A 16,486-nucleotide genomic window follows, 5' to 3' on the forward strand; every position below is an offset into this window, starting at 1 on the left:
CTGTCATCATTTTAAGTGGGAGAACTTGCACAATCGGTGGCTGACTAAATACTTTTTTGCCCCACTGTATATAGTTCTGCGCTTCATGAATTAATTTCCAAGCATATTTGATTGAAAGGCTCCACATTGTGCAAGGGGGTCAGGGATCATCATTGCAGTTTTCCAGCATTGTCATCACCAATGGATTGCAGGTATGTCCACTTCGATGGATCTGGTGGGTGATCAATAATTACAGTATATATAATCTTTGCGCATTTATTGCATTTTATGTTTTTTTAATCACAGACTTGTTCTGACGTTACCTCCATCATCTTCATCATGCGTCTCAACACGTGAGGAGGCAACCATACACCAGAGGGTATCTGCTGCATATGTCCACCTCTTCTATAGCACCACCAAGTACAGGTCACCCTATCCACCCCTTTAATTATGGACAGGGGCCTACAGCACCTCCCTCAGCATCTGAGGTTCGGTTCCAGGTGATGCTGCTGCTGCTGTCTTGTTCAGATCCTTTGGAGACCAACAGTGTGGATAATCCGACTGATTCATTCCATATCGGTTAACTTTTACCCCCTCGCATCTTGCTGGTGCTGCCATAGCGTCACCACTTTACTGTAAGTACCATTTTTGTGAATTATTACTATTAGGGTTTGAGTTAGTGTTTTATTCGTCATCAACCAGTATATTTTCTAAAATATACATTATGTATGTTAGTTTTTATACGTTTGGGTTTAAAGGAGGAACGGATAATTACATTTGTATTCGAGCTGAAAAAGTATGAATTGACTCTTTACCCGTAACAACATGAAGAAACTTCTCATAGGCTAAATTTATTAGATCTAAATTGTTCACCTATTTCTATATAATGTACCGAAAATTTACAATAATCAGAAACACCTAAGGACAAACGTGTTAAAATAAAAACATATAGTTATAAAACATTGAAAATATGAATTCCATCCGTCCATCCATTTTCTACCGCTTGTCCCTTTCCGGGGGTGCTGCTCCATCATGAAATAAATACCCACCCATCCATACAAACGATTAATGAACAATAACAAACATCAATGATAGTTTATTTCTAAACACCCAAAAACAAAGGCTAAAAAATTACAAAATTGTAATAATTAAATACTGGAACTATAAAATTGAGTGGGAAATAAGATCCGACCTCCGCATACTATTAATAATAATAATAACAATAATACTTTATTTCTAAAACCTAAGAAAACGTGTTTAAAAAGAATACAATGTAAAGATAAAATACAAAAAGCATAACATCCAGTGTGAAATAAAATCCCACCTATGCATACAAATTAAAAATAATATCATTCATCATAATAATAATAAATAATACATTATTTCTAAAACCTAAGAACAAATGGGTTTAAAAAGAATACAATTTGATAATAAAATATCGAAAATGTAAAATCCAGTGTGAAATAAAATCCCAACCATGCATACAAATAAAGCAAATAAATAAATAATAATACTTTGTTTCCAAACACCCAAAAACAAAGGCTAAAAAAAAGATTAAAGTAATAATAAAATACTAAAAATATGAAATTCAGTGTGAAATAAAATCCCACCTCCACATATAACTAATATTAATAATATCAATAATAACAAATAACACTTTCTAAAATAATACAATTTAATAATAAACATTTTAAAATTTAAAATCAAATGTGAAACAAAATCCCACCCATGCATACAAATTAAAGATAGTAATATTAAATAACAATGATACTTTGTAAACACCCCAAAACAAATAAAATGCTGAAATGATAAAATCCAGTCTGAAATAAAATACCACCTCTGCATACAATTAATATTAAGAATAATAACAATAATAATAAATACAACTAGGGACGGCGTGGCGCAGTGGGAGAGTGGCCGTGCGCAACCCGAGGGTCACTGGTTCAAATCCCACCTAGAACCAACCTCGTCATGTCTGTTGTGTCCTGAGCAAGACACTTCACCCTTGCTCCTGATGGGTGCTGGTTGGCGCCTTGCATGGCAGCTCCCTCCATCAGAGTGTGAATGAGTGTGTGAATGGATAAATGTGGAAGTAGTGTCAAAGCGCTTTGAGTACCTTGAAGGTAGAAAAGTGCTATACAAGTACAACCCATTTATCATTTAACTTTATTTCTAAAAGCCAGGAAAACATGGGTTCAAAAAGAATACAATTTAATAATAAAATATTGAACATTTCAAATCCAGTGTAAAATAAAATCCCACTTATGCATACAAATTCAAAATAATAAATAACACCAGCGCAAATACTGAAAGTATAAAATCCACTGTGAAATAAAATATCACTTCTGCATACAGGTTAATATTAATACTAGTCGTAATCCATCCATCCATTTTCTACCGCTTATTCCCTTTTGCGGTTGCGGGGGGCGCTGGTGCCTATCTCAGCTACAATCGGGCGGAAGGCGGGGTACGCCCTGGACAAGTCACCACCTCATCACAGGGCCAACACAGATAGACAGACAACATTCACACTCACATTCACACATTAGGGCCAATTTAGTGTTGCCAATCAACCTATCCCCAGGTGCATGTCTTTGGAAGTGGGAGGAAGCCGGAGTACCCGGAGGGAACCCACGCATTCACGGGGAGAACATGCAAACTCCACACAAAAAGATCCCGAGCCTGGATTTGAACCCAGGACTGCAGGACCTTCGTATTGTGAGGCAGACGCAAGAACCCCTCTTCCACCGTGAAGCCCTACTAGTCGTAATAATAATAATAAAATATACTTTATTTAAAAATAACATATAATAACAAAATACTGAAAGTATAACATCCAGTGTGAAATAAAATCCCACTTATGCATACAAATTAATATTATTATTAATCATAATAATAATAACTAATACTCTATTTCTAAAACCCAAAAACACATGGGTTCAAAAAGACTAGAATGTGTTATTAAAATATCGAACATTTTAAATCCAGTGTGAAAAAAATCCCACCCAAGCATACAAATATAATCAAATAATAATAATAACTAACAATGATACTTTGTTTCTAAACACCGAAAAACAAAGGCAAAAAAAAGATAAGTAATAATAAAATACTGAAAGTATAAAATCCAGCGTGAAATAAAATGCCACCTTTGTATACAAATTAATAATATTATTAATCATAATAATAATAATAAATAATACTTTATTTCTAAAACCCAAGAACACATGGGTGTAAAAAGAATAAAATGTAATATTAAAATATCAAACGTTTTTAATCCAGTGGGAAATAAAGTCTCACCCATGCATACAAAAAATATTAATAATAATAATAATTAACCATGATACTTTGTTTCTATACACCCAAAAACAAAGGGTAAAAAGACAGCAATAATTATATACTGAAAGTATAAAATCCTGTGTGAAATAAAATACCACCTCTGCATACAAATTAATATTAATACTAACAGATATATACTTTATTTAAAAATAACAAAGAACACATAGGTTTAAAAGAATAACGTGTAATATTAAAATACAGAAATTTTAAAATCAAGTGGTAAATAAAATCCCAACTGTGCATTCAAATTAATAATAATCATCAATAACAATAATACTTTATTTCTAAAAACTTAAGGACACATATGCTAGAAATTCTATTAGATAGAATAACATCTATTTAATATAGAAAAGATACAATCCAGTGATAAACAAAATCCCATCCATGCATAGCATTTCACGAATAAAAAGTGTGTTATTCTACAATAAAACAAACAGGGATTTAACATTCCCATCAGGTTTATTGAGTTAGCCCTAAGTATTTGTATTGGGGGCAAATGTGTTAGTTAAAAAACCTGCAGCTATAGTCAAGTCTTCCACGGCCAGTTGAACCTGCTCGGCAGGACAAATGTTCTCAACAATGTGCGGTTTAACGATGCGGTTAGTGGACTCCTTCAAAGCAATAGGGTTACTTGCAGCAGGCTATCACGTCTCCACAAACTCTTCACAAGCTTTCTCCCGCACTCTGTGTGGCGTGCAACACTTCCAGGGGCAGGGTCACGTTTCACCGCCTTCTGCTTCAGCCTGCCACAGCGGCCATTGTTCTTTGCATTAAGCATCTCGCTGTGTGTGAGAGTGTCACAGAGAGGCTTGATTACCTGTCCTCTATTCAGAGATCCTCTGTGTGAGGGCTCGCTTTATCTGGTTTCTCTTCTCAAAGGAAAGAAGGTCAACGGTCTGCTGCTTTTGAGACACAAGTGAAGGAGCGGGACCGACATGGAGAACAGCAAAGTGATGCTGAAATATGTAATATCTGAACACACGTGATAGTGGACATAGAGTATTGAGACGCACATATTGATTAATTAAAGACCCATGATCTCAATTATTCATCTGACCAAGACATTTTGAACAATTTTGGGAAGAAAACCTTAGGGATGGTGAACCATTAGGCCGGTGTCCCAATACTTTTGTCCACATTATTGTATGTTTATTTCGTCAATACAGAATGGAGGACATTTTTGTGCTATGTCGCTTTAAATGTTGTCAACGATGCTCCCAGCAGCCAGTGAAGGAGGTGCTCCCTCTGCCTCGACTCCCTAAGACCTCCTCCTCCTCCTCCTCTGTGACTCTGTCTAATGCTCCAACAAGACAAACATCAGACTCCTTGCAGCAAATACAAATGGCCTCCTCAGGTATTGGTTAGCATGTACAAAATGTCCACCACTGAATCTGCATAAGTGCTTTCGGTTATAGTCGGGTGAACAGCAACTTTTAATTAGTGAAAAAACAAAACAAACAAAAAAAAAATTGTATCATGGACGCCCCTGCTTATTTCAGCAAGTCAATGCCTAGCCATATGTTACAACACAATGGCTTCATAGTAAAAGAGTCCGGGTACTAGACTGGCCTGACTGTAGTCCAGACCTGTCTTCCATTGAAAATGTGTGGCGCAATATGAAGCGTAAAATAACACAAAGGAGTCCACGGACTGTTGAACAAATTAAGCTGTACATCAAGCAAGAATGGGAAAGAATTCCACCTGAAAAGCTTCACAAATTGGTGTCATCAGTTCCCAAACGTTTACTGAGTGTTGTTAAAAGGAAAGGCCATGTAACACAGTGGTAAAAGGCAGAGGTGATCTCTCTGCCTCGACTCCCAAAGACCTCCTCATCCAGACAAACATCAGGCTCAATGCAGCAAATACAAATGGCCTCCTCAGGTATTGGTTAGCATGTACAACATGTCCATCACTGAATCTGCATATGTGCTTTCGTTTATAGTCAGGTGTACAACAACATTGGTTTGGTGAGATAACAAAATAGGGCTGGGCGATATATCGATATATACGATATAGCGCAGGTTTATCTCTGTGCGATATAGAAAATGACTATATCGTAATATTCGATTATATGTTCTCACACCGTTGCTTTAAGCTGCGTGCATTACATTACTGGCGTGTCTCACTCCTTCTCGTCTGTCCTTCTCACAGAGACGTAAAATAAGCCCGCCTTCTTACATACGTCACATACTGTCGCCGAAAGCTAACGTTAGCTGAAACGTTAGCTGAGGCAGGTCGAGTTGCTTTTAGCTGCAGGCATCACACAACAGGGGTTTCTCTCTCACTCCTCGTCTCTCATTCTGACAGATACGGAAAACAAGCCCGCCTTCTTACATACGTCACATACTCTCGCGAGTCTAGCGTCATAGCTCTCGCCGATCAGAGAAAGAGAGATGGTGCGAAACTTATCACAAATAGAGGAAGAACAATAAATGCCCAACATAAATAGCTGGGGGTCCATCATCTGGCGGTGGTTTGGCTTCAAGTGGGAAGATATTCAGCAGACAACAGCAATATGATGTTCAATGTATATACTATGATGATTAACCTGTGTGATGATTAAATACTGTATGCTGATAGTATACAGTATATTTGTACCATGAATTGAATAACATGGACCCCGACTTAAACAAGTTGAAAAACTTATTGGGGTGTTACCATTTAGTGGTCAATTGTACAGAATATGTACTGAACTGTGCAATCTACTAATAAAAGTCTCAATCAATCAATGCAAAGTATGCAGCAGAAGTGTTACTACAAAAAGGTAGCAACACTATTATTTTGTTCTTTCATTTAAAAAGTCACCCGTGAGAGAATGAAGAGTATTTAATGAAAACAGTTTTGGTCAATTGACTTAGTTGTAATTTCCCTCTCTGCATGAAAGTTTAAAAGTAGCATACTGTATATTAATGCAGTATGAAGAAGAATGTTTTAATGTAAACACATAGAATCATCATACTGCTGTGATTATATGCATCAAGTGTTCATTTAAGGGCAAGGCAAAATATCGTAATATATATCGTATATTGCAATATGGCATAAAAATATCGTGATATTAATAAAAGCCAATATCGCCCAGCCCTATAACAAAACAAAAAAAACACATTTTATTAGTCAAAATGTATTACATATGATACTCGATCTTTAGAGAAAGTAGTACTGGCATCACTGGTTTAAATGTAACTTTGAGTCTCTAGAGAAAAGCGATATATACATATTTTTCCTTTTCAATTTACGAAAGTACAAAAGGAAATTCAGCAAATATTCATATATCAATCAATGTTTATTTATATAGCCCCAAATCACAAATGTCTCAAAGGACTATATATTAGGGCTGTAGTCCTAAGGTATATCGGTACTAATGAATTAAAAATGGTACTATACTGCCAATGAAATACCCCTTTTTTAATTTTTATTTTTGGGCATAACGGCACTCTGTCGTCACGTTGTGACATTGCTGGTTTTAAATGAAGTGTTCTCGTTAATCGCCCATTTAAAAAAATGGTGTCGTTATTGAAATGTATAGTTACCGCGTTATTATCACGTTAACTTTGACAGCCCTAATATTAATATTATAATGGTGAAACAAAAATCAGTGAAAAGAAAATGCTTCAATCATGCCCTGACATTGCTGAATGACCATTTTACGTTGGTAAGCATCTAATCAGATGCTAAATGCCACTAGGGGGTATTATTTGCTACAATATCCTATGATGTCTGTTTCATCCTTTGGAGTTTCAGCTTTTCTTAGCAGTGTTAACACGCAATTTCTTAAAGATGTATAACCTCCTTCAGGACATTTACCAGACATTTTGTGATGTATTATGTTTCTAGTGGTGACTTCGTTCAACCAGGTAAAGCCTCCAGAGAGAGATCTCAATCTGATGTACCACATGAAATCAATCAAGTCCCTGAAACAGGCTGGCATCACGGCCGTCTTCACCGGACAACAGGTCAGTCGACTCTTCACTATTGTTTTGGGTCAGTAGCAGGTGTTCTGCAAAGGTGTTTGAGCCTCCAGTCCAAGTCATTAGAGCCTCTGAGATTATGCCACCTTAAAAAGGTAGGCTGATAATGCAGGTATGTTGTATGAGGATTTCCCTGAGAGAGAATCTAAACCAGGATGTGAGAATCCAACATCCAGGCCATGAGACGAAAGATAATCTGCACACAATCACTAATGATGCATCTAGTTGAACCCTGATCTTCTTGCAGAAACTTGACAGTGAGGAGTGTCTAGAAGGGGGACCAGTTGTCGACGTGATTCTGTCCGACATTGAGTCCCTGGTGCCTACTCACGATGAAACTGGACGGCCCATCGCTGAGTGGAAACGTCAAGTGATGGTACGACAGCTGCAGACCCGACTGCAGGATGAGGAAGAGCAGATGAGACAGGTACTGGTCAGTTTGTAGTTCATCCATCCATCCATCTATCCATCAGGGGTCTGAGTTGTAGGGATGCCAGGACTTCCCTCACTCTGGTCACCTATACAGCAGTTCCATGTCCTGAGTCCTCCTTCTAGTTGAGGATACATGGAAGACCTTGACTAGTTTTAGCTTATTCACTGAACTGCAGGGGAAAGTACCCTTCATAGACTAATTTGGTCTTTCACAGCCATTGAAGAGATTGTACAGGGTAGTTTTTATCCTCTGGAGACCATGAAAACAAACTGTCAATGGAACTGCTAAACTATAACTTGACTTTGTCTTCTCTCTTTCGTGTCTTGTAGGGCCTAACCTATGATTCCTTCACTGTGGATGGCTGGAAGTACTCCCAAACTCACAATGTCGTTTTGGGACCATTCGGCGAGCTTCTAACACAGGACGATCTTCTGTATTTGCAACAGCAGATCGACAACATGTCTTTGCAGAAGCGCTACCAAGCTTATGAGGTGGAGCTAACCAGGTTGACAAAAGAACTGAGGGCTATTTTACCCGACCCTATCCTAAACATTTCTCTAAACAAAGAGGCCCTGCAAGAGATGGATACTCAGGGAAGTCGGGCGCTGCCAGTTTGGTGCAGCCGCGTCTCAGAGATTGTCAGGAGTATGTCCTTGCTGGTGGCCAGCCTGACTCAGACCTCTAAGGATGGAGCTGAGAGGAGCGTGGTGCACGGTCTGATGGAGGGGATAACGGGGCAGCCAGAGGTGAGGGATGTTTTTGCGGTAGGTCAAGGCCATGAGGTGTTGCAAAACACAAATGGATGTAAGCTACCACTCATCGGGATGGCTTTTGGTCATGGGATGGAGAGCTACAGCAGATCACGCAGAGAACGACTGGAGAAGGAGATTCGTCAGTTTGGGGTGTCAGTGAGAAACCTCAGAGCCAACTTTGAAGGTCAGATTGGTACCATTTATCCTTTTGCTGGAGTAGTGCCTGGCAAGGACCAATCTTCCGGAACTAATAATCTAACTAGTGATCCTAAAAAGCTTCCACCTGTGATGGAGACTACCAGCCTAAGGAAAGAGCGTATTGTAGTGCTGTTCCTGAGCCACTGGAAGAAGTCAGCTTACGCTATCTCAGTGCGAGCAGCGAGGCAGGAACAGGAGCTCAAATCAGAAGCCCAGCAGAGAATCCCATCCATGTTTCTCTTTTGTCAAAAACGAGGTGCCGTTGATAAGATGCTAAACTCCTGGAAAAATAAACTCCAGCTAAAGGAGGCTATAACGTCCTATGTGTCCGACAGCACCTCAAAAAACCCATTTCCTGTGTACTCCCCAGAACAATTCCTGCCAGATGTGGACCACGACAGCTTGTCCCTAGACCTCTTCATGCTGGGATACTTCCACATTCTGGAGCAGGAGCTGTCACCAGTGGAGAGGAAAATGAGGCATCTGCTCTGTTTCGAAGTTTTTGACCATGTAGGAACTTTTCCCTGGGAGAGAGTGAGAAACTTCCACAAGGCAGTACTGCGGGAAATTCAGGTTGGGAAGCGACAATGGGGAGACGGCTTTGATGATATTAAAGTTTGCTTCTTTGGAGACTCGAGACCATCATCAGAAACCACACCAGTGCCTTCGGTTGTAGTTGAAGGTGCCACGCCAGAGGAGGGCAGCAGTGACATGGACTTCTCCTGTTTCAACAATGAAGATATTTGTAAATATATTGATCGCAGCTTTGCTTTTTGGAAGGAGAAAGAAGCAGAGCTCTTTGATTTTGAACACTAATGATAAATGGTAAATGGGTTATACTTGTATAGCGCTTTTCTACCCCTTTTTAGCATCACCATTGTGTTTCTTTGCTTATTGTAGCAATTTTGCGAGGTTTTTATTTTCATACAAAATACTGTAATGCATTGACTCGAATATAAGACAATATTTTTCCCTAGGAAAAATATGGGTGGTCTCATATTTACTGTTTAGAGATTTATACATACATACCTACTCAGTGGCCTAGTGGTACCTACTCAGCTGCCTAGTGGTTAGAGTGTCCGCCCTGAGATCGGTAGGTCGTGAGTTCAAATCCCGGCCGAGTCATACCAAAGACTATAAAAATGGGACCCATTACCTCCCTGCGTGGCACTCAGCATTAAGGGTTGGAATTAGAGGTTAAATCACCATAAATGATTCCCGGGCGCGGCACCGCTGCTCCCCACTGCTCCCCTCACCTCCCAGGAGGTGATCAAGGGTGATGGGTCAAATGCAGGGAATAATTTCGCCACATTTAGTATGTGTGTGACAATCATTGGTACTTTAACTTTTACTTAACGTGCCACCGAAAGACTTTTCCCCTTGTAAGTCAGAGCTTTTCTTCCTGTCACTCACATGCTAACACCACTTATCTGAGAGATGAGACACAGAGATCAGCTGAGTCTAACAGATACATTTAGTCATTTTCTGAAAACAGTAGCCTGATTGGCAACACTATATAGGCCCCAGTGTGTGAATGTGAGTGTGAATGATTGACTTTCTATCTGTGTTGGCCCTGCAATGAGGTGGCGACTTGTACAGGATGTCCGCTGCCTTCCATCTGAGTGCAGGATAGGATACACCTCCTGCGTGACCCAGGTGAGAGAAAACAGCCAAAGTAAGACAATTATTTCAGATGAATAGACCAAAATGGCGGGCTTCACAGTGGAAGATGTCATAGATGCGTCATCTATGTTGCTGCTCCTCGATCTTAGCGCTGCTTTCGATACCGTCAATCATAATATTTTATTAGAGCGTATCAAAACACGAATTGGTATGTCAGACTCTGCCCTGTCATGGTTTAACTCTTATCTTACTGATAGGATGCAGTGCGTCTCCCATAACAGTGTGACCTCGGACTATGTGAAGGTAACGTGTGGAGTTCCCCAGGGTTCGGTCCTTGGCCCTGTACTCTTCAGCATCTACATGCTGCCGCTAGGTGACGTCATACGCAAATACGGTATTAGCTTTCACTGTTATGCTGATGACACCCAACTCTACATGCCCCTAAAGCTGACCAACACGCCGGACTGTAGTCAGTTGGAAGCGTGTCTTAATGAAATTAAACAATGGATCTCCGCTAACTTTTTGCAACTTAATGCCAAAAAAACGGAAATACTGATTATCGGTCCTGCTAGACACCGACCTCTATTTAATAATACAACTTTAACATTTGACAACCAAATAATAAAACAAGGTGACTCTGTAAAAAATCTGGGTATTATCTTCGACCCAACTCTCTCCTTTGAGTCACACATTAAAAGCGTTACTAAAACGACCTTCTTTCATCCCCGTAATATCGCTAAAATTCGCTCCATTTTGTCCACTAAAGACGCCGAGATCATTATCCATGCGTTTGTTACGTCTCGTCTCGATTACTGTAACGTATTATTTTCGGGTCTCCCCATGTCTAGCATTAAAAGATTACAGTTGGTACAAAATGCGGCTGCTAGACTTTTGACAAGAACAAGAAAGTTTGATCATATTACGCCTGTACTGGCTCACCTGCACTGGCTTCCTGTGCACTTAAGATGTGACTTTAAGGTTTTACTACTTACGTATAAAATACTATACGGTCTAGCTCCAGCCTATCTTGCCGATTGTATTGTACCATATGTCCCGGCAAGAAATCTGCGTTCAAAAGACTCTGGCTTATTAGTGATTCCTAGAGCCCCAAAAAAGTCTGCGGGCTATAGAGCGTTTTCCGTTCGGGCTCCAGTACTCTGGAATGCCCTCCCGGTAACAGTTCGAGATGCTACCTCAGTAGAAGCATTTAAGTCTCACCTTAAAACTCATCTGTATACTCTAGCCTTTAAATAGACCTCCTTTTTAGACCAGTTGATCTGCCGCTTCTTTTCTTTCTCCTATGTCCCCCCCTCCCTTGTGGAGGGGGTCCGGTCCGATGACCATGGAGTCGAGACCCATCCAGAGTCGAGACCCAGGATGGACCGCTCGTCGGGACCCAGGATGGACCGCTCGCCTGTATCGGTTGGGGACATCTCTACGCTGCTGATCCGCCTCCGCTTGAGATGGTCTCCTGTGGACGGGACTCTCGCTGCTGTCTTGGATCCGCTTGAACTGAACTCTCGCGGCTGTGTTGGAGCCACTATGGATTGAACTTTCACAGTATCATGTTAGACCCGCTCGACATCCATTGCTTTCGATCCCCTAGAGGGGGGGGGGGGTTGCCCACATCTGAGGTCCTCTCCAAGGTTTCTCATAGTCAGCATTGTCACTGGCGTCCCACTGGATGTGAATTCTCCCTGCCCACTGAGTGTGAGTTTTCCTTGCCCTTTTGTGGGTTCTTCCGAGGATGTTGTAGTCGTAATGATTTGTGCAGTCCTTTGAGACATTTGTGATTTGGGGCTATATAAATAAACATTGATTGATTGAAGAGGGGTTAGTGCGTCTGCCCCACAATACGAAGTTCCTGCAGTTCTGGGTTCAAATCCAGGCTCGGGATCTTTCTGTGTGGAGTTTGCATGTTCTCCCCGTGAATGCGTGGGTTCCCTCCGGGTACTCCGGCTTCCTCCCACTTCCAAAGACATGCACCTGGGGATAGGTTGATTGGCAACACTAAATTGGCCCTAGTGTTTGAATGCGAGTGTGAATGTTGTCTGTCTATCTGTGTTGGCCCTGCGATGAGGTGGCGACTTGTCCAGGGTGTACCCCGCCTTCCGCCCGATTGTAGCTGAGATAGGCGCCAGCGCCCCCCGCCACCCCAAAAAGGGAATAAGCAGTAGAAAATGGATGGATGTAGACCAAAATGGCTTGAGTGTATTTAAAAGTGATAGTGGCAAAAAAGTGTCTAATGATTCAGATGTATTAACATTGAGCAATAATTGAAAAGGGATTGTTATTACAGTATTTTACAAATAACAAACATTCACCTGTATCTGCATGTTGAGTCTGTCTCTCAGCAGTAAATGTGCTGCTGCTGCTGCTTACTGTCTGAACAGATACTGTAGTGTAAAACACAAAATGACACAAATTTCATCTCTGCATGCATTGTAACTCTAAAGTACTTTTTCAAATATCTGTGTTGGCCCTGCGATGAGGTGGCGACTTGTCCAGGGTGTACCCCGCCTTCCGCCCGATTGTAGCTGAGATAAGCGCCAGCGCCCCCCGCGACCCTGAAAGGGAATAAGCGGTAGAAAATGGATGGATGGATATTCATATTGTATTTATTGACATTTTAAACATAGCTAATGGGAAGACCTTGCCCTGCATTTATATTCCAAAATTGAAAAAACTTACCTTATTGCAGCCAAATGAGCCAATAGTCAAGCTTACAATAAATACAGAGTTTAAGTTTTTCCCCCTCTGCAGATTTCTGGATTTTCTGCTTTAGAGCTGTAGCTTTAAGGGATGATACATGGACTTACAACTAGTTGAATGAGACCTATGTCATGGCCTGAAGGCGTCTGTATCGCTTTCACTGCATTAATTTTGAGGAAAGTTGCAGGAAGCCTGCCCCACAAACAAAAAAACGTGCTGACTTGCTTTACAGCATATGTCACTTCCCCTTACCCCATTTGTTAAAAAGACGGAGGTCGATGCAAAACGCCTGCGTGCTGCCAGAAAACTCAAAGAAGAAGAAGAAGGCCTATGTGCAATTACTACTATCAGACAAGAAGCTACAAATCAACCAATTTGTCTGAGAAGACAAAAAAAAGAAAAAGGGAGGCTACCCGGATAAAAGGACGGTTGAGGATCAACATTGACCTCGCTTTCACTTGTTGGTGTGAGCTCAAAGATGAGGAGGGATTTTCCAGCGATTATGCCTTGGCTCTGTTTCTGCTTAACCAGTAAATACCTATCAATGCTTAAATCAAAATGATAATACTAATGTTAGCTATGGGAAATTTGCGGTATAGTAATACAAACCCCGTTTGTATATGAGTTGGGAATTGTGTTTGATGTAAATATAAACGGAATACAATGATTTGCAAATCATTTTCAACCCAAATTCAGTTGAATATGCTACAAAGACAACATATTTGATGTTCAAACTGATAAACATTTTTTTTTTCAAATAATCATTAACTTTACAATTTGATGCCAGCAACATGTGAAAAAAAAGTTGGGAAAGGTGGCACTAAATACTGATAAAGTTGAGGAATCCTCATCAAACACTTATTTGGAACATCCCACAGGTGTGCAGGCTAATTGGGAACAGGTGGGTGCCATGATTGGGTATAAAAACAGCTTCCCAAAAAATGCTCAGTCTTTCACAAGAAAGGATGGGGCGAGGTACGCTCCTTTGTCCACAACGTTTCTCAAAGTGCAACTGCAAGAAATTTAGGGATTTCAACATCTACGGTCCATAATATCATCAAAAGGTTCAGAGAGAAATCTGGAAAAATCCCTCAACGTAAGCGGCATGGCCAGAAACCAACATTGAAAGACCGTGACCTTCGATCCCTCAGACGGCACTGTATCAAAAACCGACAGAAAATCTCTAAAGGATATCACCACATGGGCTCAGGAACACTTCAGAAAACCACTGTCACTAAATACAGTTTGTCGCTACATCTGTAAGTGCAAGTTAAAACTACTATATGCGAAAGCCATTTATCAACAACATCCAGAAACGCCGCCGGCTTCTATGGGCCCGAGATCATCTAAGATGAACTGATGCAAAGTGGAAAAGTGTTCTGTGGTCTGACGAGTCCACATTTCAAATTGTTTTTGGAAATATTCGACATTGTGTCATCCGGACCAAAGGGGAAGCGAACCATCCAGACTGTTATCGACGCAAAGTTCAAATGCCAGCAACTTGTGATAGTATGGGGGTGCATTAGTGCCCAAGGCATGGGTAACTTACACACCCGTGAAGGCACCATTAATGCTGAAAGGTAAATACAGGTTTTGGAACTTCATATGTTGCCATCTAAGCGCCCTGTTTTTTTAATGGACGCCCCTGCTTATTTCAGCAAGACAATACGAAGCCACATTCTGCATGTGTTACAACAGCGTGGCTTCATAAGAAAAGAGCGCGGGTACTTTTCTGGCCCGCCTGCAGTCCAGACCTGTCTCCCTTCGAAAATGTGTAGCGCATTATGAAGCGTAAAATACGACAGCGGAGACCCGGTCTGTTGAACGACTGAAGCTCTACATAAAACAAGAATGGGAAAGAATTCCACTTTCAAAACTTCAACAATTAGTTTCCTCAGTTCCCAAACATTTATCGAGTGTTGTTAAAAGAAAAGGTGATGTAACACAGTGGTGAAAATGCCCTTTCCCAACTACTTTGGCACGTGTTGCAGCCATGAAATTATAAATTAAATATTATTTGAAAAAAAAAAAAGTTTATGAGTTTGAACATCAAATATCTTGTCTTTGTCGTGCATTCAATTGAATATGTGTAATATGCGATCTAACACAATTTCCCAACTCATGGAAACAGGGTTTGTAAATACAAACTCAAAAGTACTGTATAAAGAAAATCAGATGACTGCAAATCGCAAATATAAAGTGTGAGTAAAATATCTCAGTTCTTTCTGTGGAAAGATCAGTCATCCTGAATCATTGTGGCATTATTGTGTCAGTTTGATGCCTAATGCGCTAGTCCTAAGGGGAAAAATGGTCTTCCTTTTGGCAAAACAGGACCGCGGTCCACTGGTGCCGCCAAAATCAACCAAAACTGAAATTTCTTAGGTGGGGCTTTAATGACCTTCTGTAAGTTCACCCAATTGAGCTTACAGTTACCCAATGCGGAGAAAAACGTTCCAATTAAATGCCTTTAAAACATTTTTTTTGCATTCTGCAATTTGATGCGCTCTCCAAAAAATGGCGGTCCAGGTTGCCTGTTGGGAAAGCCGGTCCTGCCGAGAGAGGCAAGCGGTGGATAATGGATGCCTGCAGTCCATAAATGTTGTCATAATCGTTGCCATCTTATATTCGGGTCAAAACATTAATTTAAATAAACACACCATAACACATAACACAACCTCTGCATTGATTTATCATCAAAATAACCTACAGCTTTTACTTACAGGAAGTAATTATTCTACAGTATGTATTTTACTTTAAAATATTTCACAAAATATCCGTTTGTTGATTGCATGTGTTGCATTCAACTAGCTCTTCTTTTTATGACCAATACACCATATGGTGGTGCTGTTAACCCAAAGTGTGTTCTGCTGAATCGCCAGAAAAAATGGACACACACTTTTAGGGGACTGACAAATTTTGAGGAAAATTGGTTGAACAACATAGCCACCAGAAAAACTGTAGTCTACGATTTCTTTAATAATTCTAAAAAAATAATTGTTATTACATGTATACTAGCACGTCTTCTAAAGCAGTGGTCTCCAACCACCGGTCGGAGGACCGGCACCGGTCCGTGACGCATTTGCTACCAGGCCGCACAGAGACATTTAATAATTTATAAACGACCGCATTTTCTCCCACTTAACTTTCGTCAGATAAACGGGTCCATTAAGATGAGCCATGGTTTTTATGAGTCCGTTGTTGGTCCGCGGCGGATGTACGTGCGGCATGTGCTGGTCCCAAGCGCACCTGCCGCGGAGGTAAGGTTTCGATCATGGATGCGGAGCGGATCCAGCTCGGAGCCGAGGCAGGTCCGCGACCCGCCTCTGTAGTGGATCAGTTCCTGAGGCCAAGTCGACCCCGATACGGGTCCGTTTCTCGGGTCCGTTACGGAATGCGCGATACCTGCCGCGGAGTGTTTTTGCTGTGTGGGAAGTCTGGGCTTCCCTGCTTAGTCTGCTGCCCCTGATAAGCGGAAGAAGATGGAT

At 40.8% G+C, this 16,486-nt stretch overlaps 1 protein-coding gene and 1 long non-coding RNA gene across 6 annotated transcripts in view; one reads left to right on the top strand and one right to left on the bottom strand.

Moving 5' to 3' along the window:
- LOC133568467 (espin-like protein) lies at positions 1–9,706 on the top strand. 5 transcript variants are annotated; one of them, XM_061920419.1, is made up of 7 exons: positions 1–191; positions 286–358; positions 438–614; positions 4,195–4,669; positions 7,150–7,268; positions 7,531–7,710; positions 8,046–9,706. In XM_061920419.1, the coding sequence occupies exons 4-7, from the start codon at positions 4,483–4,485 to the stop codon at positions 9,480–9,482; spliced, it is 1,923 nt and encodes a 640-aa protein (XP_061776403.1). In that variant the 5' UTR covers positions 1–191; positions 286–358; positions 438–614; positions 4,195–4,482; the 3' UTR covers positions 9,483–9,706. The 5 variants fall into 5 exon arrangements, with proteins under 5 accessions (XP_061776403.1, XP_061776404.1, XP_061776405.1 ...); XM_061920420.1 differs by having other exon boundaries at positions 286–614; positions 4,195–4,280; positions 4,537–4,669; positions 8,046–9,705; XM_061920421.1 differs by having other exon boundaries at positions 286–614; positions 4,195–4,280; positions 4,540–4,669; positions 8,046–9,704.
- LOC133568470 (uncharacterized) overlaps positions 3,415–16,486 on the bottom strand; it is a 13,823-nt gene continuing 751 nt past the window's right edge. Inside the window, exons 2-3 of the long non-coding RNA XR_009809610.1 lie at positions 12,614–12,856; positions 3,415–7,680 (exon numbers count right to left, since the gene is read on the bottom strand). This is a non-coding gene — a long non-coding RNA (uncharacterized LOC133568470). The remainder of the gene's footprint in view (positions 7,681–12,613; positions 12,857–16,486) is intronic.

Source organism: Nerophis ophidion, linkage group LG14 (assembly GCF_033978795.1).
Source record: "Nerophis ophidion isolate RoL-2023_Sa linkage group LG14, RoL_Noph_v1.0, whole genome shotgun sequence".
Classification (NCBI taxonomy): domain Eukaryota; kingdom Metazoa; phylum Chordata; class Actinopteri; order Syngnathiformes; family Syngnathidae; genus Nerophis; species Nerophis ophidion.